The sequence below is a fragment of the Hippocampus bargibanti genome, linkage group LG08 (assembly GCF_051943395.1).
Source record: "Hippocampus bargibanti isolate YZ-2025 linkage group LG08, ASM5194339v1, whole genome shotgun sequence".
NCBI lineage: Eukaryota > Metazoa > Chordata > Actinopteri > Syngnathiformes > Syngnathidae > Hippocampus > Hippocampus bargibanti.
Genome location: NC_142741.1, coordinates 14,130,074 through 14,155,543, shown reverse-complemented (window position 1 = coordinate 14,155,543; position 25,470 = coordinate 14,130,074). Strand labels below are relative to the sequence as shown.

General features: G+C 41.3%; 1 protein-coding gene across 6 annotated transcripts in view; it reads left to right on the top strand.

Annotated features, from left to right (window-relative positions):
• dgkg (diacylglycerol kinase, gamma) overlaps positions 1-25,470 on the top strand; it is a 122,707-nt gene that overhangs the window by 48,926 nt on the left and 48,311 nt on the right. For all 6 annotated transcript variants that reach the window (XM_089002821.1, XM_089002817.1, XM_089002819.1 and 3 more), the window contains 2 exons: positions 1,371-1,531; positions 13,922-13,986. In XM_089002821.1, the coding sequence (XP_088858947.1) occupies positions 1,371-1,531; positions 13,922-13,986 (226 nt within the window). The remainder of the gene's footprint in view (positions 1-1,370; positions 1,532-13,921; positions 13,987-25,470) is intronic.

The following is a 25,470-nucleotide window of genomic DNA, read 5'->3' as shown; positions in this document are numbered from 1 at the left end:
TGCTGTTTACTGTAGCTTGCTGTCACTAATTTTATTATTCTGCAGCCGAGGAGTCGCAAGAAGAATCAGTAATCACCAGCGCCTCCTCTTATGAGGCAGGAGAACTGTGTGCCTCACCTAAGCACACAGTTTTGATCAAAATAAAATAAAATAAACACTGCAGTACAGTATTTATTTGTACATTAGATACCCCAGCTAAACTGTAGAAATTTAGTTCATATACTAAAAGCTTTTGAACACTTTAATCGCGATATGCAGAGGGACAGCAATGCGGTCACACTGCAGAGCAAGCCACTACAGTTAGCATAGTGATTGTGCGATCCATGGTGAGGCTCAGCCGGCTGCTGCCTCACCGCTCGTCTCCACTTAATGTGCTAAATGTGAAAATTCAGAGATTTTGAAAAAAAAATCCAAAAATGGTGAAGTTAAATGGACTCTAAATCCCACCAACTCTAAATACCTCTGTAGAAGATGCAGTGCGTAACATGAATTGGTGTGCCTTATATTTGGAAAACTTTTATACACACTGTATTTATATATTATATTTGGAAAACTTTTTTACATTCATTGAAGGTGCACCTTATAGTCTGGTACACTTTATATATGGAAAAAAAGTTTGAAAATACACCAGTCATTGGGGGTGCACTATATGTTCCGGTGCACCTTATACACCGGAAAATACGGTACTTGAAATGATGTATGTATTTTTTTTTTTTTTACTCTCATTGTCAAAACTCACTTGTATTTCCAAATTTTAGGGTTATGCTTAACATTTCTTGTTATGTTTGAGAGATAAACAAAACCTCAATGCTGCAGATTGTTTTCTGTATTTGCTTGTGTGTCTAGTTGTGCAACACAGAACACAGAAATTGTATTCTTGACACCGATTGGCTGTTACCAATGAGAGACCTACGGGGCCCACATGGGTCTGCCGTCAACCTGAATTATTGAGAGAAACATTATACTTAGGTAGTTAGGTAGATATATGGATATGGAATCCCACAAAAAAACACAGAAAAATCAACATATTTTCATGTTATTACATCCTAAAATTCACCACCAACAACCCGCTGGATTGTCACACTGAGAAAATTACTCCCAGTTATGTAGTTTGGTTTTAACACATTCCACATATAAGAGCGATATGCTGATCCTCCGACTACCCCCCAACCTCATCTCATCTCATTTTCCATACCGCTTATTCCTCATTAGGGTCGCGGGGGTTGCTGGAGCCGATCTCAGCTGTCTTCGGGTACGAGGCGGGGGACACCCTGAATTGGTTGCCAGCCAATCGCAACCCCCCAACCCACCGCACCAAAATAATAAAAATACATGTGATTTAAATCCAACAAAATGTGTGTTGTTGTCAGGATACGAGGGAAGCAGTTTGCTAAAGTTCCTATGCGACATTGAGCAGAGCATCGAGGTGGTGTTGGACCGCTGGAACATTGATATAGTGCCTAATGACAAGGAGGAGAAGGGTGACCCGGTACCTTACAATATCGTCAACAACTACTTTTCTATCGGTGTGGTAAGAACATTTCACAGTAACATAACATGCATTGTGGGACGAATAAAGGTTTTCTGCTGATCCTGATTCTGATTGCTGCTATTGGTTGACGCCCAGTCATGGTCCTACTCTGCCTCTCACCCAAAATAACATTGGATAGACTCGAGCTCACGCATAAGTCTAATGAGGACATGTGGATTACAATGAATTACAATAAAATAGTAAAATAATGCAATTGGTTTATGAGTGTAGTACACAGCTTTCAAAGTCAAGGCCAAATCTGCCATGATCAACTTGTGATATTCCATGATGCTTGCTAAGGTCCGAACCAAAATTTCTAATTGTCCCATGTAAACCACAATAACAGTTGTTATTTTTTACTTCAAATTTGAAAACTAGTTATTTATTAATATGTAGTGCGCTCTATCTGTAATATGTGGAGTAGATGAAACATTCTAATGACGTTGCCAAATTCATAACGGACCTCGAGAGGAAACCGTAACTACAATGTGGCCCGTGGCAAAAAAATGATTCTGACATGATTTTTACACCCCTGGTGTAGTGGTACACTTGCCTGTATTGTTTGTGGGCAGCGTGAGATCATTTCCTACTTAGTGATGGTGTGGACGAGAGTGTGAATGGTTCTTCGTCTCTCTATGTGTCCTGTGACTGATTGACCACCAGTTAGGGTTGTAGTCTGCCTTTTGTACCAAGTTAGCTGGAATATGTGGTTTAAAAAAATAGATGGATTTACTTTTTCATTGGATAGTAAGAATACAACCACACTACAGTGATACCTCAGCTTACGAACGCTTTAGCTTACAAACTGTTCGCCTTACGAACATTAAATTCGTGAGACTATAATCTTGGCATATGAACTGGGTGTTTTCGGCAAACCAACCAAACCACACGGAGCGCCACGGTGGCTGGCAGACTAGTTTTCGGCGGAAGAACACAAAACTACACGGTCGGTGGCTGGCGGACTAGTTTTCATCATCCCTTTCCTTGAGTGCATACGTGGTTTGTTATCAAGGATACTGCTATTATGGGACCGAAAAAGAACCCACCACAGGCTAGTGTTCAGCCGAAGAGGACACAAAACAAAGGTACGGTCGAGCAGAAGACGGAGATCATCGAGAAACACGAACGAGGTATGCGTTTGTGTGACTTAGCGTCCCACTACCAGTATGCTAAGTCGACCATTGCTACGTGTGGCTAAGGGTGTTTCTGTGTTGCCTTAGCCAGTCATTTTCAACCACTGTGCCGTTGGCACACTAGTGTACCGTGAGAAACCGTGAGGTGTGCCGGGAGAAATTATCTAATGTCACTTTTTTTTCATTTAAAATTTTATAAAACATGTATTCATTATTTTTTGCAAAAATTAAGTCTTTGTCCAGTGTCCGTGCTATATAGACTGGCAGGGTAATTTAGTATACGACCGTGTGGCAACACGTAGCTGATTGCCTTGTTCCTCCGAGAGACTTACTGATGCATGTGAGAGGTTGTCATTACAGTCATGAAGAAGTTTTTAAAGGGGTAACGGAAAACTTTGGATGAAGGCCCTTGTGCTCATCTAAACAGGCCCAGGTTTCACACTGACTGAATATAAATACATTGAGAAATTATATTTTAATTAAATATACTATTCAGTGTCATTTTATTAAAACAAATTCCAATGTAAAAAACGTGCTCTTGCTCAAAAAAGGTTGAAAAACACTGGTGTAAGCAACGGTCTCAGGCAATAGAAGAAGTTGAAAAACTTTAGTTGAATTGGATTAACAAAGAGCAGCTAGCAGGGTACAGTGAGTGAGGGTATTATCACTGAGAAAGCACGGCAACTTCACTCGGATATCATCAAGAGGCAATCTGGAAGTTCGTCATCCATTGACAACTATCATCACACAGGTAAATAAAAGTACTTTATTTTACAGTACAGTTTATTTATTTAATTACAATGCAATAGCACATTTATTATACATAAAATAAGGTGGGGCGGCCCGGTAGTCGAGTGGTTAGCACGTCTGCTTCACAGTGCAGGGGTCGCCGGTTCAAGTCCTGCTGCGGCCTCCCGCTCCGGCCTCCCCGTGTGGAGTTTGCATGGTCCCCCCGGGCCCGCGTGGGTTTTCCCCGGGTCCTCCGGTTTCCACCCACATTCCAAAAACATGCATGGCAGGCAGATTTAACACTCCAAATTGTCCCAAGGTGTGAGAGTGAGTGCGATGGTTGTTTGTCTCTGTGTGCCCTGTGATTGGCTGGCAACAAATACATGGTGATACAGGGTGTCCCCCTCTGAGTGCCCCAATGACGAATAAGCTTTATGGAAAATGGATGGATGGATAAAATAAGGTATATTTTGTGTAGTTTTGAGGCTTATTTAGTGGAAAATTGTTTTATGGGGACCTGGGAATGGATGATTCTATTTTTAATGGTTTCTTATGGGAAATACATGTTTGCCAGACGAACCTTTCGCCTTACACACACTTTCTGGGAACCAATTAAGTTCGTGAACTGAGGTATCACTGTATTTCTTAAAATAATTTAGTGTATTCATGTTTATGTTTTGGGTTCCCATGTGGGTGATCAGTTCTGTCGAGTATTTGTATTATCTTATTTAGTTTTAAATTATTTTTTTTATTTTTGCCTACAGATACTATAATCTGCAGGTAACATTGTGTCTTTGTACAGTATGCCTAAAATGCAGAATAACTACTCCTCATAAGATTACATGAATATGTTGCACTCAATTCATTGAAAGAGAAGTTGAGGCGCAGATGCATCGATGAGTTTCTCCCACTCAGACAACTTTCTTCATTGATAGATTCAGTTGGTTGGCTGGTTACTGTTACCAAGGAACCCATTTACTTAACCGCTCATGTAACATTGCGGCTAATCGCCAAAATACTTTTTTTTATGGAGTTGACACACACAAACTGGCACACGCACACACACACAAAATCTTTCTTTCTTTCTGTTGTCCCTTCTTTCTCCAATCTTTTTTGGGTTGTGTGGGATTACTTCCTTTGTGTCTCCAATGTCATAACCTCATTGGACAAATACAAAGAACTCTTGGACATTGCATGTGAAGTTTATCATAGAATAAAATAAGATAGAAATGCCAAGAGAAGACATTGTGTGCCCTTGTAAAGGAGGCTGCACCGTAGCAATGTTACAGAACTGCACTCCTGCTGATGCCTGCATCCTTGCCAGACTGACCACACAACACATTTATCTAAGTGTGAACTGTGTCTTTCGGTTTCAGCACTCTATATTGTTACTTTCTGTTCCCATTTAAATTGATTAACAATCACAATGAAATTGTTGTTAGTTTCCTTATATTTATAATAGTTTAGTTCAAAATGTAATCCACAAACACATGCGTACACACACACACTTACACACACAAACACATTGTTTTGTTGTAGATATATGCCACCAGGAAAATGGAAAATACAGTGTTTTTCTGTGTGTGTGTGTGTGTGTGTGTGTGTGTGTGTGTGTGTGTGTGTGTGTGTGTGTGTGTGTGTGTGTGTGTGTGTGTGTGTGTGTGTGTGTGTGTGTGTCTGTCTGTCTGTCTGCTGTGTGTATGTGCGGCGTATGTGCATGTGTGCATACGAGCATAGGCATGCTTGTGGGGATATGTATCTGTGTATATTCGGTGGAGTGGGAGAGCACTTTGACTTGATATTTTCTGGATGAAAAGTGCTATCTAAAGTAGGATTGATTGCTTGATTGAGCTATGTGAACCCCAGGGTGAGGTATCACTGAGTCTAGCGGGGCAAGCGGCGACAGATGGCCGCCTATCTGGACACCTGAGCAAACCAGCCACTCTGACTCAGTCTACCACGTCACCAAGACCCCTTCCAATCTGCCTTGGCCAATCTTGTGCATCAAGGTTTGGCTTCCATGGTGACATCAGGCTGACTGAGCGTTTCCACAGTTACAGTACATGACACTAACTTGACTACATGATGTGGAGCATGTACTGCTTTTGGCCAAGGCGATGACAAATTGTGCTCACTTCTGTTATTTTAGCATCCATGATTGCAAACCGAGAGTTCATTGAATAATATAATCCATTTGAATCACAAGGTCTCATTCACCTAGTATGCTCAATAATCAGTCAACTTGGTAGATTTGGTAGATGTACAACTGAATATGGAACAAGTTGGACAGTTGTAGAAATCACTCCCAATGCAAAATACAGTACTCTCGTGGACATGAATGCGACTTCATTCAAACAATCACGCAACAAAGCATGGCCCAACGTGGACGTGCATGGCCTGGCACAGGGTGGAAACGAGACCAGTCCTTTGCACCTGCGGGATACAGCGATGAGTTGGGTCTCGGCCTGACGTAGACGTGGCATGGCTTATCGTAGACATGAATGTGACTCTATTCACACAAAAAAGCAGGCAGGAGGGAGGAGTAAGGTGTATTTGACAAATTGTATTAAAATAAAGTCCACAGGAACAAAATCGCAAACAACAAAGTAGCAAACAAATTCATGGGTAAAACTCATACACGATGAAAAAAACCTGACAGGGTGAAACGAATGACAATGACCTGACACTGAATGGTCGTGCCGGGAGTTCTTTTAACTGCCACTGATTGAAATGATCGACACCTGTGCAGCTGCAGGCGGTGCCGACAGCGCCACCTGTTGGTCACCAACCAGAACGTGACAGCTTATGTGTGTGTGCGCGCGTGTGTGTGTGTGTGTGTGTGTGTGTGTGTGTGTGTGTGTGTGTGTGTGTGTGTGTGTGTGTGTGCGTGTTTTCAGTCGTGCTGACACTCGAGTGCGGGACAGCATGTGCTTTAATTTGATTGTCCTGTTGGAGGTTTGGGGTGGTAGTGGCTGGGAGGGAGGGGAGTTCGGGTGGTGACCATTTTAAAATGTTTACTACAACACTTTGCTTGATTGCTTGCCAAGACGGTGTCGGCTGAGCTGGAGCTTTTATGATACATATATAAGCACGTAACACTGGTGTTGTGTGGAAAGAAATCCTGAGCATTCATTCAGAAGGGCAGCACATGAAGGTTACGACCCAATTATTCAAGTCAAGTCATCAATTCATATTTATTAATATGTGGTTGACCCAGCACTTGTCCAGCTCAGTCATTGCAAATCATGTCTGTAACGATCGCAGGAGAATCCTGCCAAAGACAAATGGATCATCTTCACCTCGTCCCTTCTCCACATCAGGGAAGAGGAGGAAGGAACAAAAGAGGAAACCACAGAAATATATTACTAAACAAATTGCAGGAGTATACAAACTCCTTAGCTTCAACAAAGGTAGCTGCTCTAATTTGCATGGGTATGGCATTCCAGAGCATTGGAGCCCCGTATAGAAAACCTTCCGACCTCTTTTTTGCTCTCTGAATCAAGGACCTCCCAGCACGTTGTAAATGAAGAGTTTGGGGAACAATATATGGTGAGACAAAGTTAACGAGATAGAAGGCTCCGAAGCCGTACACTATTTTATGCGTAACAAAACATAGAAATCGCTTCTGAAATGGACCGGTCGCCGTTGGAAGTTGGCGAGTATTTGGGTAATATTATCAAAGGTCCTCGTTCTCGTCATCAGTCTGGCTGCAGCATTCTATACGAACTGCGAGCTTTCGACACTAGACATGGGAAGACCAGATAGCAATACATTGCAATAATAAAGCTGAGGCAAGACGAAGCAAATCGAGAGCTGAAATGGGATGTCTCTGCGATTTTGCGAAGGTGGGGAAAAAAAACCTCAAATCAATGTACTTTCTTAATGTGTATTTGAAAGGAGAGCATTGAATTAAATATAACACTGAGAGTAGTTGTCCTTGGATTGGTGTTGAGGCCGACCAACATAATAATCTCGGTTTTATCTGAGTTAAGATCATCAAATCAAATACAGCGATACCTCAGCCTAGGAACTTAATTACAGTAAAGTCTCGTTATATCGATATTCAAGGGAGTCCGAAAAAATATTGATATAACCGGGACTATCGATATATCCGACCCTGTTTGCATGTAATTTTCTCCGTGCGTGCATAGAAATAGTATTGATATAACCGGGATTATCGATATATCCGATATCGATATAACGAGACTTTACTGTAGTTCCCAGAAAGTGTGTGTACGGCGAAAAGTTCGTCAGCAAACATTTATTTCCCATAAGAAACCATTAAGATGAGAATAATCAGTTCACATGTCCCCATAAAACATAATTTTCTACAAAAATGTATACCTTATTTTATGTATAATAAATGTGCTATTGTATTGTATTTAAAGAAGTAAACTGTACTGTACGTATAATAATGTCGTTTTATTTGCCTTTGTGGTGGTCGTTGATGTAGTTAGTTGCCTCTTGATGATAGAGTGCAGTTGCCGTGATTTCTCGGTGATAATACCCTCACTCACACTGTCCCCTGCTAGCTGCTTTTCATTAATCCAAACAGACGTTTTTCAACCTCTTCTATTGCCTGAGACCGTAGCTTAGACAACACAGAAACACCCTTAGCCGCACGTAGCAATGGACAACTTAGCATACTGGTACCGGGACGCTAAGTTCGTAAGACAAAAAGTTCGTGAGGTAAAGCTGTACTGGAATTTTTCAAAAAAATGATCCAAAATAAAACATTATGAGTAGATATTTTGCACGTGTTTAGCAAACTTTGGAAGTGTGTGCAACCCTGATGGGTTAAAAATCCTTCCCTCTGGTTCATGGCTCTTCACGGTGTTAGAAGATGGTAGTAAAATCAGCAGGAACCAAGGTGTTGAACAAAAGAGATTATTTTAATCTTGTAGACAGCAGGGACATTGTGAGGTCGGTTGAGGAAGACCACAGAGAGAGAGATGGAGCGTGTTGGGAGATGCTTTTATAAAGACGGATAGGATGTGACGTCATGTAAAAGCGGGCAGGATGTGACGTCATGTAAAGGCGGGCAGGGTGTGACATGTCAGGAAGTCCAGGAAAAACAAAATGATGTTTAAAAATGTTCGTATAGCCAATTGTCTTAACATATCCCACCGATGAAAAGTTCGACTTCAGCATTTGAGTTGCCTGATCTCGTAACCCGCTGTCAAGATAGCATCAAAACGAAATAGAGTGTTGTTTTCTTTGAAAATCTTTAAATATGTGTCATTTTAAAGATTCTTAACATCATAAAAATACAGGTGAACAGTGCAAATGAGCAAAAGTGCGAACGGTTGTTGTTGCAGGGCCATGTGTGTGACCTTAGTTCTCTTGAGCAGAGTTCCTCTGGTCTTAAGGAGTCGGCAGGTGTCTCTTCAGCATAGTTATTCATTACCGTCCATTATTCATAACTTGGCGTGGACCTGGCAGCTGCTGACTTCCTGTCATTGATACTTCCCCTGACCTTCACTGAATGCCAGCAATACTCCAATGCGCGTGCATGTACGCACACTCACACTGTGTGCGTGCGTGTGCGCGCGCGTGTGAGTGTGCGTGCACACTCACACTGTGTGTGTGTGTGAGTTGCACATACACACACACACACACACGCACACACACGGACGCACACTTTGTTTTTTTCTTCCCGATATGTATGTCTGCATGCTCTCTCAGCAAAGATACTCATGAAAAGTTTCACACATAATAGTAAAGTATAGTATAGCAACTCATGTGAATGGTGCGTGCTCACTCAGAGAGAGCCGCCTTGCATCCCCCTCAGCACCCTTCAGTATCCCATGATACCAGTCAGACAGAGTAAGATAACATAAGAAAATTATATTATATTATATATTATATATATACATTATATATTATATATATATTATATATATTATATAATATATATTATATTTGTCACACAATGGAGAAAATCCGAATTTACAATGAAAAAATTATGAAAGTCAAAAGTCCAAGAAACAAAAATTAATAAATAAATATAAAATATAAATTTAAGCATATTAAAAATGGGTGAGTGAGGGTGAGTGCAGGTTTTCAGGTCCATCTATTCAGTGGCTTAACAGCAGTTGGCAGGAACAAGTGGCGGTATCTATCCTTTTTACACTGCCGGTGTGTCAGCCTCTAGCTGCTCTGAGTGTTGATGGAAAAAAACTAAAATAAATAAATTTGGTCCTGGTCGACGATGGTTGGTTTTGACAGTCGCAAACAGCAGCTTGTTTGTTAAGAACATGCAAGTCACGAGTTTTACAAAAATAAGGCAACAAACATCGTCAGATATAATCATCTCCCACTGTGGATTCATTCTGCACACGCGCACACACACATACACACACATATACAGGCACACACACGCGCACACACACACACACACACACACACACACACGCACGCACACAGACACGCACACACGCATGCACACATGCACACACGCGCACACATCTCACTTTGTTTAACTACATTAGTTATAGTTATATAATTATATAGTTATATTGTTGGTTTGTCCTTTCTGATAACGCATTCTGTTTCAACAACAATCAAAAAAATTCCAGTTGTGTTACATAATAATAATAATAATAATAATAATAATAATAATAATAATAATATGATGATGATGATTTGGATTTTACTTTATTAGTCTCGCAGTGGAGAAATTTACATTTCACAACAGCAAAGGATGAAAGAAAAATGGATTTTTTAAAGAACCCTTTATTGGCACTCAAGAACCCTGTAAAATAGGTTGAATATAAGTTGAATAAAATAACAATACAAATAAAATAAATATACAAAGGACAATTGACGCAATTAATTAAAAACAATTATAATAAACAGAATTAAAAAGACTACATACAAGGTGGATAATAATAAATCACTTTCGATTTGCAAAAATAAAGTGTTGACGCCAAGAATGACTTGAGGCATTGTTTGGACTCACATACAAAGAATAGATTTCAATATTTTTTCACTTGACACTGCTTTAGCCATTTTGGGATCTGGCAGGCCCCGCATATGATATCCAGACCTTGACTTGTGACACATTCACCACAATATTCCTCTTTATACCACCAAGAGTTGAGTAGAGTGGCCTAAAATTTCACTATATGAGAAGAATACTGAAGTAAAAGTAAAACGTATCCCCACCAATTAATTACCAGTACTTAAGTTGAAAGAAGTGTTCAGTGAAAATGCTACTTAACTACGCTCGGTGAGAAATTTCTCAGTGTTTATTTATTTATTTTATCAGACCATGAAGAGCAAAAAACTATCAAATAGGATACGAAACACTTCCTCCAAAACAAATGGAATCTTCATAAAGTTACACAAATTAAGAACAGTTCAGCCACGCAAAAAGATCTTATTTAACTTTAACTTCCTTTGTTTACACTTATAAAACACAGAATACATTTATTAAGCTGAAAAGTGGTAAGTGCATGGCGTATATGCTCATATTTGTCGTCTGCAAGGTAAACACGTTATGTTGAATTAGTGAAATTGAGTCGCATGACAACAACCACAAGTACAAACCTCTCTGATGAACCAAAACAAATAGTGAAAATCGCTGAAGCAATTGACCGACACAAATAAAATTGGCCAGCGAATTGTAGCGCAATGCCGTGAAATAAATACAACACTGAAGCAAATGAAGTCTGCATTATTTCGCATTACACAAACCCTCAAAAACGATTCATCACAATGTCGAGCGTCTCTGGAAAGATAAAAAACTCTATTCAGCATGTCTCATAACAAGTACATTTGTATCTAGAATGTTTGTTGTGAATGTAACTCGGTAATCATGTTTAATCGTGTTTTGGTGAACAGAGACAGACTCGCTACCCCTGACTGCTTACCACTAAATTTGGGCATGTGTCGTTGTTATTACACACCCACACTTGTTAGTCTTATCCATGCTAACTAGCTTGAAAATGTTTCTGTCCATTGGCTCATGTTGGTTTGTCCTTTTCTGTTGTGCTTCCTGTATCAACAACTTTAGGATAAAAAAATAGATCCTGGCGGCGACAAAGTGACAGCAACTTTTTTCTGATGTGACTGCCAGTCTCGTTTTGGAAAGCTTTGTTGAATCCTGCATCCAAATGAATGACAAAAATATATATACATATGCTCACGTGGACACCCTAGGCCCTTTTTATTGTCCTCCCTCCAAGCCCTCAATACTGCCACATTTTCCACATTTGTACATCACTGTTGTCATTGCAGTCACCTTGTTGTGTCTCACGATATGTGAGACAACAATAAAATGCTCACATTTCTCATGGTTACTCTGAGTCCATCAGATTGCCTGTGATGTCCCATCGCTCAGCGGGTTTCAAGTTCTCTGCCAATTAAAGTGGCACTGACGCTTCTATTTTGAGACTAGAAATTTGCTGATGCCGTCCGATCGACACATTAGCGTCCATCAGGCCGCGCTTGCGGTGGCATCATGAAGCCAGCCAATAAAATCCATATCAGGTTATGGACAAGAGAGACTTACTTACCAACATAATTAAAGCATCGTTACACAGCTTTATCATTAACATTTTGTTGATCTTACTGGGTGATACTGTAAGCTCTTTCACTGATTGACAAGCATTTATTATGTGTACGTTTAAAAAAAAAATATTGACATGTATAAGCTATATGGTATTATTGCTTTGCGAGATAGTGAGGGAAAAAATAGGGACAAAATCAAAACCAAAAGGATAGTTTAAATTGATAACAATCTATAATCAAGGGTACTCATTGTTAGTATTTCCGTTTTTTTTAACACGGTATATAGCCATTTAAGATGACGGGAGAAGAGATAAAGAACGTGGAGGATTTTAAGTACTTGGGGTCAACTGTCCAGAGCAATGGAGAGTGTGGAAAAGAGGTGAAAAAGCGTGTCCAGGCAGGCTGGAGTGGCTGGAGAAAAATGTCAGGTGTGATGCGTGATAGAAGGGTTTCAGCCATGATGACAGGAAAAGTGTATCAAACAGTGGTGAGACCAGCCATGATGTTTGGACTGGAGACAGTGCCACTGAAGAAAAGACATGCAGGAAGCAGTGCTGGAGGGAGCAGAGGTGAAGATGTTGAGGTTTTCTTTGGGAGTGACCAGGTTGGATAGGATCAGGAATGAGTACATTAGAGGAACAACTCATATTAGAGGCTTTGGAGAGAAAGTCAGAGAGGCAAGACTGAGATGGTTTGGACATCCAGAGGAGAGAGACCGACTATATCGGGAGAAGGATGCTGAGCCTTGAACTGCCAAAAGAGGACATGAAGGTAGCTGGTGTGAGAGAAGAGGATGCACAAAACCGGGATAGATGGAGGATATTGATTCGCTGTGGCGACCCCTGAAGGGAAAAGCCGAAAGGAAAAGAAGATATAGCCATTTAAGAAATTTGTATTGTGCACACTGAAAGAGCAGTTTTTATCAACAAAAAAACTTTTTTTTTCAGTTAAAACTCTTTGTTGGGGTTATCTCCATCAACACCGATCGAAGCAATGAACCAAGGGCGAACGATCAAAATAATCCAACACTCTTATTTCAACTTTGTGCTATTTTAAAAACATTTTCCCCAAGATTTGTGAATTGTGTTTTTAAGAAGAGAGCAAAAAGCCCACAGGAGAGAATCCAAGCTGGTCCCCTTTCAAGATGTCCTTCTTTTTGTCAGATGTCGTCATTCTCTCTTCCATGACTATTATTTTCCTCCACTGCCATACTGTCATCGTGTCTACCCAGCCATTTCTTAGACAAATTATTAGAGAGAGAATAGTTCCCATCTACAAACTACAAACATGCCAAAAACATGCATGGCAAGTTGCTGGAACACTCAAAATCGGCCCATGGTGTGAGTGTGAGTATGAACGTGGATGGTTCATTTACTATATGTGTGCAATGCAATTGTCTGGTGTTCATTTTAGGATAAAATAGCCTGCTTAGGCAACATGGAATTAGTAATACTGATGTGGTAATACCGGACGAAGTGGGGCAATCAGGCCAGTCGTCAGTACGATAGGAACTATCAGTGGAGCAGCTGCAGGGAGTAGTCCTATGCTCCCCCCAACCTGAGAGCACGGACCTATCATAGCAGAGTCCGGCACCGCCATGTCTGGACAGTAGGGATAATATATATATATATATATTGTGCAGGACATTGCCGAAACAATTTCCTTCGTGTTATTTGTCCAACAATCTATTCATCCAATTTCAACACCACTTACCCCAAACAGCATCACGGGGACTTGGTGGAGCCTCAACAATCTAACTTGGGGCAAAGGACAGATTACACAGTGAATTGGTCCTCAGTCATTCGAACGGCACATATACAGTAGAGACGAACAACCATTCACACCAACATCTACACCATCACTGAGTGGAAGTGAATCCCTCGCTGACCGCACACAAGCCAGGCGAGTGTACCACGACATCATTAGCGACCTTTATCCAACAATGAGGATCAATAAAAACTGTTGACTTGTGGCATCATTTATGCTAAAGTTTTGTATGCTCTTTCCCTCACAGGACGCCTCCATCGCGCATCGTTTCCATCTGATGAGGGAGAAGCACCCGGAGAAGTTCAACAGCAGGTTAGCATATGAACATCTATAATTTGAAGTTGTTGAACCGGCTGTGGTTGCTGCTTTCTTGGTCGAAATGTAGTACGCAGTGTGTTTTATCACGTAAATGATGTTACATGGCATAGGCAGCAGCTGACCTTGCATATACAGTAAAGTCTCGTTATATCGATATTCTCGGGAGTCGGAAAAAATATCGATATAACCGGACTATCGATATATCCGATCCTGCGCCGAACTGCATTAACAAAAGCCGCCAAAAGAGGGCAGCCAAGCGCCATATAAGAAACGGAGCTGGCCATGAGCTCCCATTTTGTGCCTCTTTATTTTTTGGTGAGAGATGTTCCCCCAATGTTGCCTCAAAATGGCACATATAATTCTTTAATGATTGCAAACATGTATGCTTTCATCTTCAGAACTACAGTGTATTTGAATCATATTCATAACTGGATGTGTAACAAGAAAGCATATTATCCAAATCTGAAGCCATTGTTTGGATTCACAAGCAATGGCAAGACGTCATGGCGTGAAGTCATTTTTATTGGTGTTTTGCATTTGAATAAAAAGTGACATCGGTTGTCCTTTAATACACAGTATGGAATGTTAATAATTTTCAAAATCATCACGCTTCAGCAGACAAAACAAGAAACATTGTTGCAAAAAAAACGATTGTATTCATATACAGTACAGTGGGCATGTACATAACACAACAGGGAAACTGCAACGCTTACATCTTACTGTATTATGTATACAATTTAAAAAAAGTCATCAATCTTCTTCTGCTTCCCATTTTTACCTTTTAACACAAACACTTCAATCTCGTCTGCTACACACGAGCTAGCGTCTGAAAATGAAAATGGCTCTGCTACTCGGGTGCTGGTCTAACAAACTCACGTCACCAAGTCGACCAATGGCGCGACCGATGGCGTGTCACGTAACCACGTCACGTGACCAAGTCGACCAATGGCGCGACCGATGGCGTGTCACGTAACCAAGACACGTGACCAAGTCGACCAATGGCGCGACCGATGGCATGTCACGTGACCAAGACACGTGACCAAGTCGACCAATGGCGCGACCGATGGCATGTCACGTGACCAAGACACGTGACCAAGTCGACCAATGGCGCAACCGATGTATCGATATAAACAGCAAAATGGCCGGCGGGGGATGAAAAGGAGCACCGTAATAACCGGATTATCGTAATAACCGGGTATCGTACTAAACGGTACTAATTATACATAAAAAGACTAGAAATGTGCAAGGGAAATGAAAATAGTATCGTAATAAGCGGTACTATCGATATAACCGATATCGATATAACGAGAACTGTACTGTGTATATACTGTATATACTGTATATATATATCAGTGGTGGGCCGTCAGAGCCAGCAAGGCCTGTACTGTGTGTATATATATATATATATATATATATATATATATATATATATACAGTACAGTTCTCGTTATATCGATATCGGTTATATCGATAGTACCCCATCCATCTCTCGTCCATCTCGAGATGGATGAGATGGTTGCAACAGATCCCGGGAACAACATCGGATGTCTCGGTCCAGAAAAGCGCAGTGCAGATCCCTCAAGCTTCCTGGCCTCCCGAGCTAAAATGGGGTACAGACACTACCCATGGGGGGTGAGACGAGGATTTTATATTATTTTTTATATTTATATTAAAGTATATATATATATATATATCAGTGGTGGGCCGTCAGAGCCAGCAAGGCCTTCTCTGCTGGCCTAACATAATCAGACATCATTATCATAATTATAATAAAAGTCAATTTCATTCAAATTTCAAATTTTGTCTAAATATATATAAATAATTATTCTACATACTGTTTTCTTGATGTTATATTATATCCATTTGGTTATGCTCCTTTCAGTGTTGTAGTTTTAGGTCAGAGTTTTTAATCCAATCAGAATTCAGCTAGTTTGTGTCGCCAGGCTGTATGAAATCTGACCGACGCCTTCAGAATCAACAGTGAAGTCATCTGTGCGCTGTACATGAACGAGCACATGTAGTTGATATATAGTTGCGATAGCCAATCAGATCACGAGTTGGCACAGTAAGGCCAGCTAGAGGGCCTCGCGTTGAACATGACATGTACGCGTCCTGTGATTGGATACTCACTTTACCTCAGCCCTCAGCGGAGGCAGCGCTATGCAAATCAACCAAGCTACAACAGATCAGACCCGGAAACTTTAGCAGCAAAACCAAGTACAGTAAAGTCTCGTTATTCAAGGGAGTCCGAAAAAATCAGAATCAGAATCAGAATCAGAATCATCTTTATTGCCAAGTATGTAGAACACACAAGGAATATCTATATATCGATATAACCGGGACTATCGATATATCCGACCCTGTTTGCATGTAATTTTCTCCGTGCGTGCATAGAAATAGTATCGATATAACCGGGACGATCGATATATCCGATATCGATATAACGAGACTTTACTGTATATCTACTCGCTTTTTTAACCCACAATGGCTAAAGGAGAGGACAACTCGCTGTCGCATGTAGGCCTATTCTCAAGAACAAATGAAAAAGATTTATTAACTTTTATTTTCAACAAATAGTTCGTTTTGTGAACGTCTTGTTGTTTTTCTTATATTAAATTCACATTTTGTAATTTAGTGTAAAATCTTTTTAAAGATTGCATATTCTTGGTGGACTTAATAAAACTTTGTGGACAAATGATTTTAAATTTCCTTTTTCTTCTTAAGTGTTTGCAGTATCACGTATAGTGACAAGTTCTAATTGCTGATGCAGATTTATTGATGTGTAATTGCGCCGGAAAATAGCCTGTGTTGTAGACGATTAAGGTGATGCCACGCCCAGTACTGCATGCGTGTACTTTTGTAAATGATATCTCCAGCCGTTGTGTCATAAATTATGGTATTACGAGGGACATTTGTTCAAGTCGGACTAAGTAAAACTTCACTGAAGGCCTAGGTGTGAAATGCACGGACCGCCACTGATATATATATATATATATGATACTCTCCTCTTTCATCTGGAACTGCTTTATGTAACAAAGAGGGTACAGAAAGTGCTTAAGAATTAATGTCTCTCAGTGTCTTTGTGTTGTCATGTTATTTGTTATTTAGTTTTTTTTTTGTTATTTTGACTTCTCCTGTGTTTTGCTTTTCTACTTTCATATCTTTCATAACTTTGCTGCTGTGAAATGTAAATTTCTCCACTGCAAGACTAATAAAGGCAAATCCAATCCAATCCAATCATATATATATATATATATATATATATATATATATATATATATATATATATATATATATATATATATATATATATATATATATATATATATATATATATATATATATATATATATATATATATTGTGATATCACGAGAGGCTGTGTCCTGGAGGGCAAATACATCCCCCTATCAAGCCCTGATCACCTGCAGCTGATCAGGGCTTGATTGGCAAGCAAGGCTCTTAAGGCAGAGAGCTTCTGAGTGTGGAGCTTGGGGACAGACAAGCTCGATTGCTGTGCTCTGTGAAGAAGTTGATTGCTGCGTGGAACTCATTGCCAGTTGGGACCACACGACTGGACACTGGATTTGAACCTAGCTAAGGTGGCTAGGCTACATGAGGAGGACGTCAAGAGGGGTGAGGCCTAGAGACTCTTGGAAAAGTACTCCGTCTTCAGTTTTACCTCAGAAGAGACTTTATTTGGATTTAAGCATCAGAAGAGACTTTATTTTGATAAGTATTGGAAGAGACACTATTCAAACCTTTGTTGCTTGTGAATTCCCCCTGGAACCCTTGATTAAAACCTTTTGTTTGTATCCAAACCTGTCGTCCATTGCACTTCTTGACCTGTCCCGCTGAGAGCTAGCCTCTCATGATATCACAATATATATATATATATATATATATATATATATATATATATATATATATATATATATATATATATATATATATATATATATATATATGCAGTGTTTGAAATAGCGTACAACTTTTACGTCGGGGATACAACTTTCAAAACGTCTCGGCCCAGGTGGCCGACAACTTCTCCAAGAAAAAAAAAGTATATTTTTTCCAAATAAAACGTTTGTTTTATTCAATAAAGCAAAATCTACAAGCATACCGCTTCAAGCCAAATGGACTCCTCTTTCTAAGCGGATTTCAAAACTCTCAAGTACACTTTTCAGTCATGTTTCATGCTTCGGACTACACCATGACTGAAAAGTGTACTTCAGAGTTTTGAAAGCCGCTTAGAAAGAGGAGTCCACATGGCTTTGAGCAGACAACGCAATGCAAACATTGCATTGTGCACCACAACGAAAAACGACAACTAGAGCAAAATCTTTAGCAAGGGATATTTACCATAAATTAAGCAAGTTTATACTTTGCAACATTTTTTTTTAGCGATTAGTTGTCTTGTGTTTCACATTGTGAATAATGGGGCAGACAACTTGGCGGGGCAGGCAACATTTCAGAGTTGTCTGCCTGGGTGTCCGCTAACTTTTTGTCATGAGTTTCAGACACTGAAAAATATACAGTAAAGTCTCGTTATATCGATATTCTCGGGAGTTAGAAAAAATGTCGATATAACCGTACTGTCGATATATCCGTCCTGCGCCGAACTGCATTAACAAAAGCCGCCAAAAGAGCGCATCTAAGCGAGAACTGCTTCATGTCATCACAAAGAGGGTACAGCAAGTCCTGAAGAATGAATGTCTCTCTGTGTCTTTGTTTTGTCATATTGTCTCTATGCTGTCATATTATTTGTTATTTAGTTTTTTTTTGTTCTTTTGACTTCAAGACGGCGCCGCGAGAGTGGCTGCCTTTCCAGCAGCTCATGTATTTCGTTTTTCTACTTTCATTCCTTTCATCACTTTGCTGCTGTGAAATGTAAATTTCTCCACTGTGAGACTAATAAAGGCATATCCAATCCAATCCAATCCATATAAGAAACGGAGCTGGCCATGAGCTCGCCATTTTGTGCCTCTTTTTTTGGGGGGTGAGAGATGTATATAATTCTTTAATCGATTGCAAACATGTATGCTTTCCTTTTCAGTGCTTTCCTCTACAGTGTATTTGAATCATATTCATTACTGGATGTGTAACAAGAAAGCATATTATCTGAATCTGAAGCCATTGTTTGGATTCACAAGCAATGCAAGACGTCTTGGCGTGAAGTCATTTTTATTGGTGTTTTGCATTAATACACAGTATGGAATGTATGCTAATTTTCAAAATCACGCTTCAGCAGACAAAACAAGAAACATTTTTGCAAAAAAACGATTGCATTCATATACAGTACAGTGGGCATGTACATAACACAACAGGGAAACTGCAACGCTTACATCTTACTGTTGTCATGATCTGGTTGGCGACCAACGGGGGGGGCGCTGTCGGCCCCGCCTGCACCTGCACAGGTGCTGGTCGTCCCGATCAGATTGGCGACCAGTGGGTAGCGACGTCAGCCCTGCCGGCAGCCTCGCAGGTGCTGGTCGTTATAATCAATGACACTTAAAAGGACACCTGGCACGATCATCCGGTGCCGATTCATTGTTTGTTTGCTGCTTGGTCGCAGCATGCATCGTGTACGTGTTTGTTTAACCTTGGCGGGCTTTTACTTTTGGTCTTCTTTTGATACTTTGTATTTTTTCCATTCAGATCATTTTGATGTTTTACATTTTGTTCCTGCTGACTTTATTTTAATACAATTTGTCAAACAACCTCCTGCTCCCTCCTGCCTGCTTTTTGGGATCCGAACCCGCCATCACCACCTCGCAAAATCGTGACAGAATGAATCGGCCTACCATCGGATCCCGCAGGTACATCGGACCCATCTCATTTCCACCCTGTGCCTGGCAATGCTACGTCCACGTTAGCGCAAGCCTCGTCGAGTTTGAATTGCGTCACTCGACGAGCCGCAACGTCCACGTAAACGTCCGGCCGAGACCTCCTTCCAGGTGGCCGTCCAAGGTGACACTGGGTGACTGGCATTGCACGCCCACGTCCAGCCACGCTGTCGTCGTGCATGACGAATTGAGTCTCATCCATGACGAGCTGTGCAACGTCCGCGTCAACGTCAGTCCGAGACCCCACTCACCGCTGGATCCCGGAGCGGCTCTGGACTGGTCTCGTTCCCCCGGAGCCGGGCAGTTCACGCCCACGTCGGCGTCCGGCCGAGACCTGGTCCCATACGGCCGTACGGGGTGCCATTCTGCGCCTGGCAGTTCGACGTCCACGCAGAGCCATGCGCCGTCGCGTGAACGTGCGAGAGGGATCGCACTCACGCCCACGACGATCCGTGCCGCGTCTTCGTCAACCCCAGGCCGAGTCCCGTTCCCATCAGGCCGCCGCCCGTCGTATGCTGGAGAGGCAGCTGTTGCCCTCTCCACCGACCGTTCCCTGGCGAGTGGACCTTTTGGGAGACTGTTGGGACTTCTGGAAGCAGCCCCTTGAAGGGGGGGTACTGTCATGATCTGGTTGGCGACCAACGGGGGGGCGCTGTCGGCCCCGCCTGCACCTGCACAGGTGCTGGTCGTCCCGATCAGATTGGCGACCAGCGGGTAGCGACGTCAGCCCTGCCGGCAGCCTCGCAGGTGCTGGTCGTTATAATCAATGACACTTAAAAGGACACCTGGCACGATCATCCGGTGCCGATTCATTGTTTGTTTGCTGCTTGGTTGCAGCATGCATCGTGTACGTGTTTGTTTAACATTGGCGGACTTTTACACTAGGTTTTCTTTTGCTACTTTGTATTTTTTCCATTCAGATCATTTTGATGTTTTACATTTTGTTACTGCTGACATTTATTTTAATACAATTTGTCAAACAACCTCCTGCCTGCTTTTCGGGATCCGCACCCGCCATCACCACCTCGCAAAACGTGACAACTGTATTATGTATGCAATTTAAGAAAAGTTATCAATCTTCTTCTGTTTCCCATTTTTACCTTTTAACACAAATACTTCAATCCCTATTAGTGCCTTGCATTCTGGGTCCGAGGACATTAATTTCATCTGTGCTATATGTCATGCATATTAGCATATTTGACAATAAAGCTGACTTTGACTTTGACTTGACTTTGATCTCATCTGCTACACACGAGCTAGCGTCTGAAAATGGAAATGGCTCTGCTACGCGGGAGCTGGTCACGTAACAAACTCACGTGACCAAGTCGACCAATGGCGCGACCGATGGCGTGTATCGATATAAACATAGCAAAATGGCCGGCGAGAGATGAAAAAGAGCACCGTAGTAACCGGATTATCGTAAAAACCACGAATTGTACTAAACGGAACTAATTATACATAAAAAGACTAGAAATGTGCACGGGAAATGAAAATAGTGTCGTAAGTTAATGTGAAAGAGTAGACAAAATAAGCTTTGTCTATAAGCTGCACATCTTGGTCTTGCCTTTTTTTATGTGTAATTTGTTTTTACTGCTGATTTCATCTGAAAGGAAACTATATACTGTAATTCTGAAGAGAATTTTAACAGCCAATATACAGTATTAAAAATACAATCATAGTATCCAATGTCAGCTAATTAAATTCTTTCCAGTCCTCCAAACATTTGCCTGTTGGCTCCTCCATGCTGACATGGCTGTGAAGTACAAAAGCTTGTTCCGCCATCCCAGTAGGAACCGGATGTGTTTGCATAACAGCATGAATTCAGGCGTCTCCAACTACCCCAACTCGGAAATGCGAGTATGAGAGAGTTATTGAGACATCTTTTTTTCCCTTTGAATTATTGACACAGAGGTCTGCCATCTACTGTCGTGCATGTTCAGAATTTGCAACCTCAATATCTAGTAGGAGTTGTCGACACAAACCATCCTCCAGTTCTCAGTTGGAGAATTAATGTCAAACATTAAGGCTTTCAGGACAGTATTTGGCAATATAAATAACTGAATGTGGTGTGGTTCTCGCGTTGCGGTCCCATGAGGATTTATTTTTGTATTTTTTTTTTTTAGTTAACATCTTTTTTAAGTACTGTAGGTGGGGAAGGTTTATTTTTCATCCATTAATTTACACAAAAATCAGTTTTGAAGCCTTAAAATTCATACAGTTCATCCAATGATTTTGGATTTTTCTTTCATGTAACAATTGTGATGGTAGAGAAAAAAATATAACTCAATACATGTTTTAAGTTTGATAATCATTTGTACTGTGTATAGAAAACCGTTGCCGCACACTTGTTAGTTATTGGTATCGTGGACTATTTAACTGATTCACTGCCATTCATGAATTTATTCGGGAATTGAAAATATGACGGAGAGCGCCATTCCCGACTTTGTTCGGGTTTTGTTTTCTTCTTGTTTGGGTACCGATAAAGCGCTTGGAATGGCCTCTGGCAATGTTTTTCCCTTCCACATGTTAGCGCTTTGTTCCAGTCTCAGCTATTGTTAAAGTGCTGTATAAACCAATATGTGTGTATTGCAATTTATTTTGGACAACCGCCCTCATTAAATGTTTATGTACAATAGTCCTAAATTTCCATATTCTGGGGGACCCAGAATTCGAATGATAATGACAAAAACCTAGGCACTGGAGTGGATACATTTTTGCACAGTCTACTTTTCCTGTCGGCTTTTCGCTTCAAGGGATCGCCACAGCGAATCCATGTCCTCCTTCTTCAGATGTTTGATCGGCATGTTTGTTTTCCTGACACAACCCTCTGTATTTATCCGGGCTTGGGACCGGCACAAGAAGACAATGGCTTATGTTCCTTTGTGGCTACAGAACAAGCAACTCTATGAACTTGGATATTCAGCAAAAGGCTCCCAAACACAAAATCGTCATTTGCACAGCAGCATTCAAGCAAAGCAAAACTAATTCACTTTGTTGAAGCCATAGTTCAGGTGCAGTTTTCTAGATGTGCTTGATATTGCTCTGTATTTCATTCTCCTTTTTGATATCTGTTTTGCAGTAAGTACTTCTCTTGTGTTACATACTACTGTCGGTTTGAATATTTAATTGATTGGATTTACCAACACGCCTTCCCTTGGGGAAGCAGCGTCTGAGGACGAGGAATGGCCTCTCCGATCTCTGTGGTTGAAGTCACCGATGTGGTTAAAAAGCTGCTCGGTGGCAAGGCCCCAGGGGTGGAATAGATCTGCCCGGAGTTCCTCGAGGCTCTGGATGTTGTGGGGCTGTCTTGGTTGACACGGCTCTGTAACATGGCGTGGAAATTGGGGAGCATGCCTCTGAATATCAGACCGGGGTGGTGGTCCCCGTTTTTAAAAAGGGGGACCACAGGGTGCATTCCAGCTACAAAGGGATCACACTCCTTTGAGACTGCACAGACACAGATTGTAGACTGCAAGGTTAAAATGTCCCATCAATCCACTGTGAGACTAATAAAGGCATATCCAATCCAATCCAATCCAATCCAATCAGGCTCCACAAATAGCCCACACAAGCCATCTGTACATTTTGAAGAGAAGACAAACAAGAAAAACAGCAATTAATGAAATTTATATGTGTCAGTCTGCACCTGATGCTGTTGCAATATCACAACTTCCAAGATGTACAACACAGAGCCGTTATGCAAAAAGATATCCATTCCATCCAGCCAATAACGACCATCATAAAGATAAATAAAACAACTTTATTATTCAGTACAGTTTATTTATTTTTGTATTGCATGAGGAAGTCTGGAGTGACAGAAAATTATGTCAGAGCGGTGCAAGACATGTATCATGACTATAAGACAGTTGTGAGGTGTGCTGTCGGTGTGACGGAGGAATTCAAGGTGGAGGTGGGACTCCACCAGGGGTCAGCTCTGAGCCCCTTCTTAGTTGCTATGGCGATGGACAGGCTGACAGACGATGTTAGACAAGAATCTCCTTGGACCATGATGTTTGCAGATGACATTGTGATCTGTAGCGAGCACAGGGAACAGGTGGCGGAGAAACTAGAGATGTGGAGATATGCCCTGGAAAGGAGAGGAATGAAAATCAGTCACAGCAAGACGGAATATATGTGTGTGAATGAGAGGGATCCAAGTGCAAGAGTGATGCTCCAGGGAGAAGAGATAAAGAAGGTGTAGGATTTTAAGTACTTGGGGTCAACTGTTCAGAGCAATGGAGAGTGTGGAAAAGAGGTTAAGAAACGTGTCCAGGCAGGCTGGAGCGGCTGGAGAAAAATGTCAGGTGTGATGTGTGATAGAAGGGTTTCAGCTAGGATGAAAGGAAAAGTGTATAAAACAGTGGTGAGACCAGCCATGATGTTTGGACTGGAGACAGTGCCACTGAAGAAAAGACAGGAAGCAGAGCTGGAGGGAGCAGAGCTGAAGATGTTGCGGTTTTCTTTGGGAGTGACCAAGTTGGATAGGATCAGGAATGAGTACATTAGAGGGACAACTCATATTAGAGGCTTTGGAGAGAAAGTCAGAGAGGCCAGACTGAGATGGTTTGGACATGTCCAGAGGAGAGAGACCGACTATATCGGGAGAAGGATGCTGAGCCTTGAACTGCCAGGCAGAAGACCGAGAGGAAGACCGAAGAGGAGGTTTATGGATGTTGTCAAAGAGGACATGAAGGTAGCTGGTGTGAGAGAAGAGAAACCGGGATAGATGGAGGACATTGATTCGCTGTGCGGACCCCCGAAGGGAAAAGCCGAAAGGAAAAGAAGAAGAAGACAGTTTATTTCTTTAATTACAATACAATAGCACATTATACAAAAATAAAGTATATTTTGTTTAGTTTTAAGGCTTATTTAGTTGAAAATTATGTTTTCTGGGGACCTAGGAACAAATTACAGTAAAGTCTCGTTATATCAATATCGGATATATCGATAGTCCCGGTTATATCGATACTATTTCTATGCACGCACGGAGAAAATTACATGCAAACAGGGTCGGATATATCGATAGTCCCGGTTATATCGATATTTTTTCGGACTCCCTTGAATATCGATATAACGAGACTTTACTGTATTCTCATTTTAATGGTTTCGTATGGGAAATTAATGTTTGGAATACACACTTTTCACCTTACACACACTTTCTGGGAACCAATTAAGTTTGTAAGCCAAGGTATCACTGTACTTTGTTTGACCAGCGATTTTTGTTCATATACTTTCACTGGCCTGTCGCTAGCACATTTTTCATTTATCTCCTGGTGTGCCTACCATTTGTACTTTGTCGGCTTGGATATTTATCTGAACCTTACGAGACCGTTCCAGGTTTGTCGGTTAACGGACTTTGTAAACTGAGATAAAGTTTTGCATGTGCTGGCCAACCAAGGACCCGTGGTGGTACAGCAGATGCACAGTGTCGGTCTATCCCACCAGTTCGAGGCTTTCGGGTCTTGTATTGGCCAGCTAGATCCTCAAGTATTGCCGAACTGACCTCACCCTCCTTTTTATCATGGCAAACCCGCTGCTTGCAATCATTTCCAGCAGCCGACTACATTTGCACTTGATGTTACTAGTATTGGCCAAGCGAGCTTGTGAGCTATGGCAGTGAGCAACACACAACC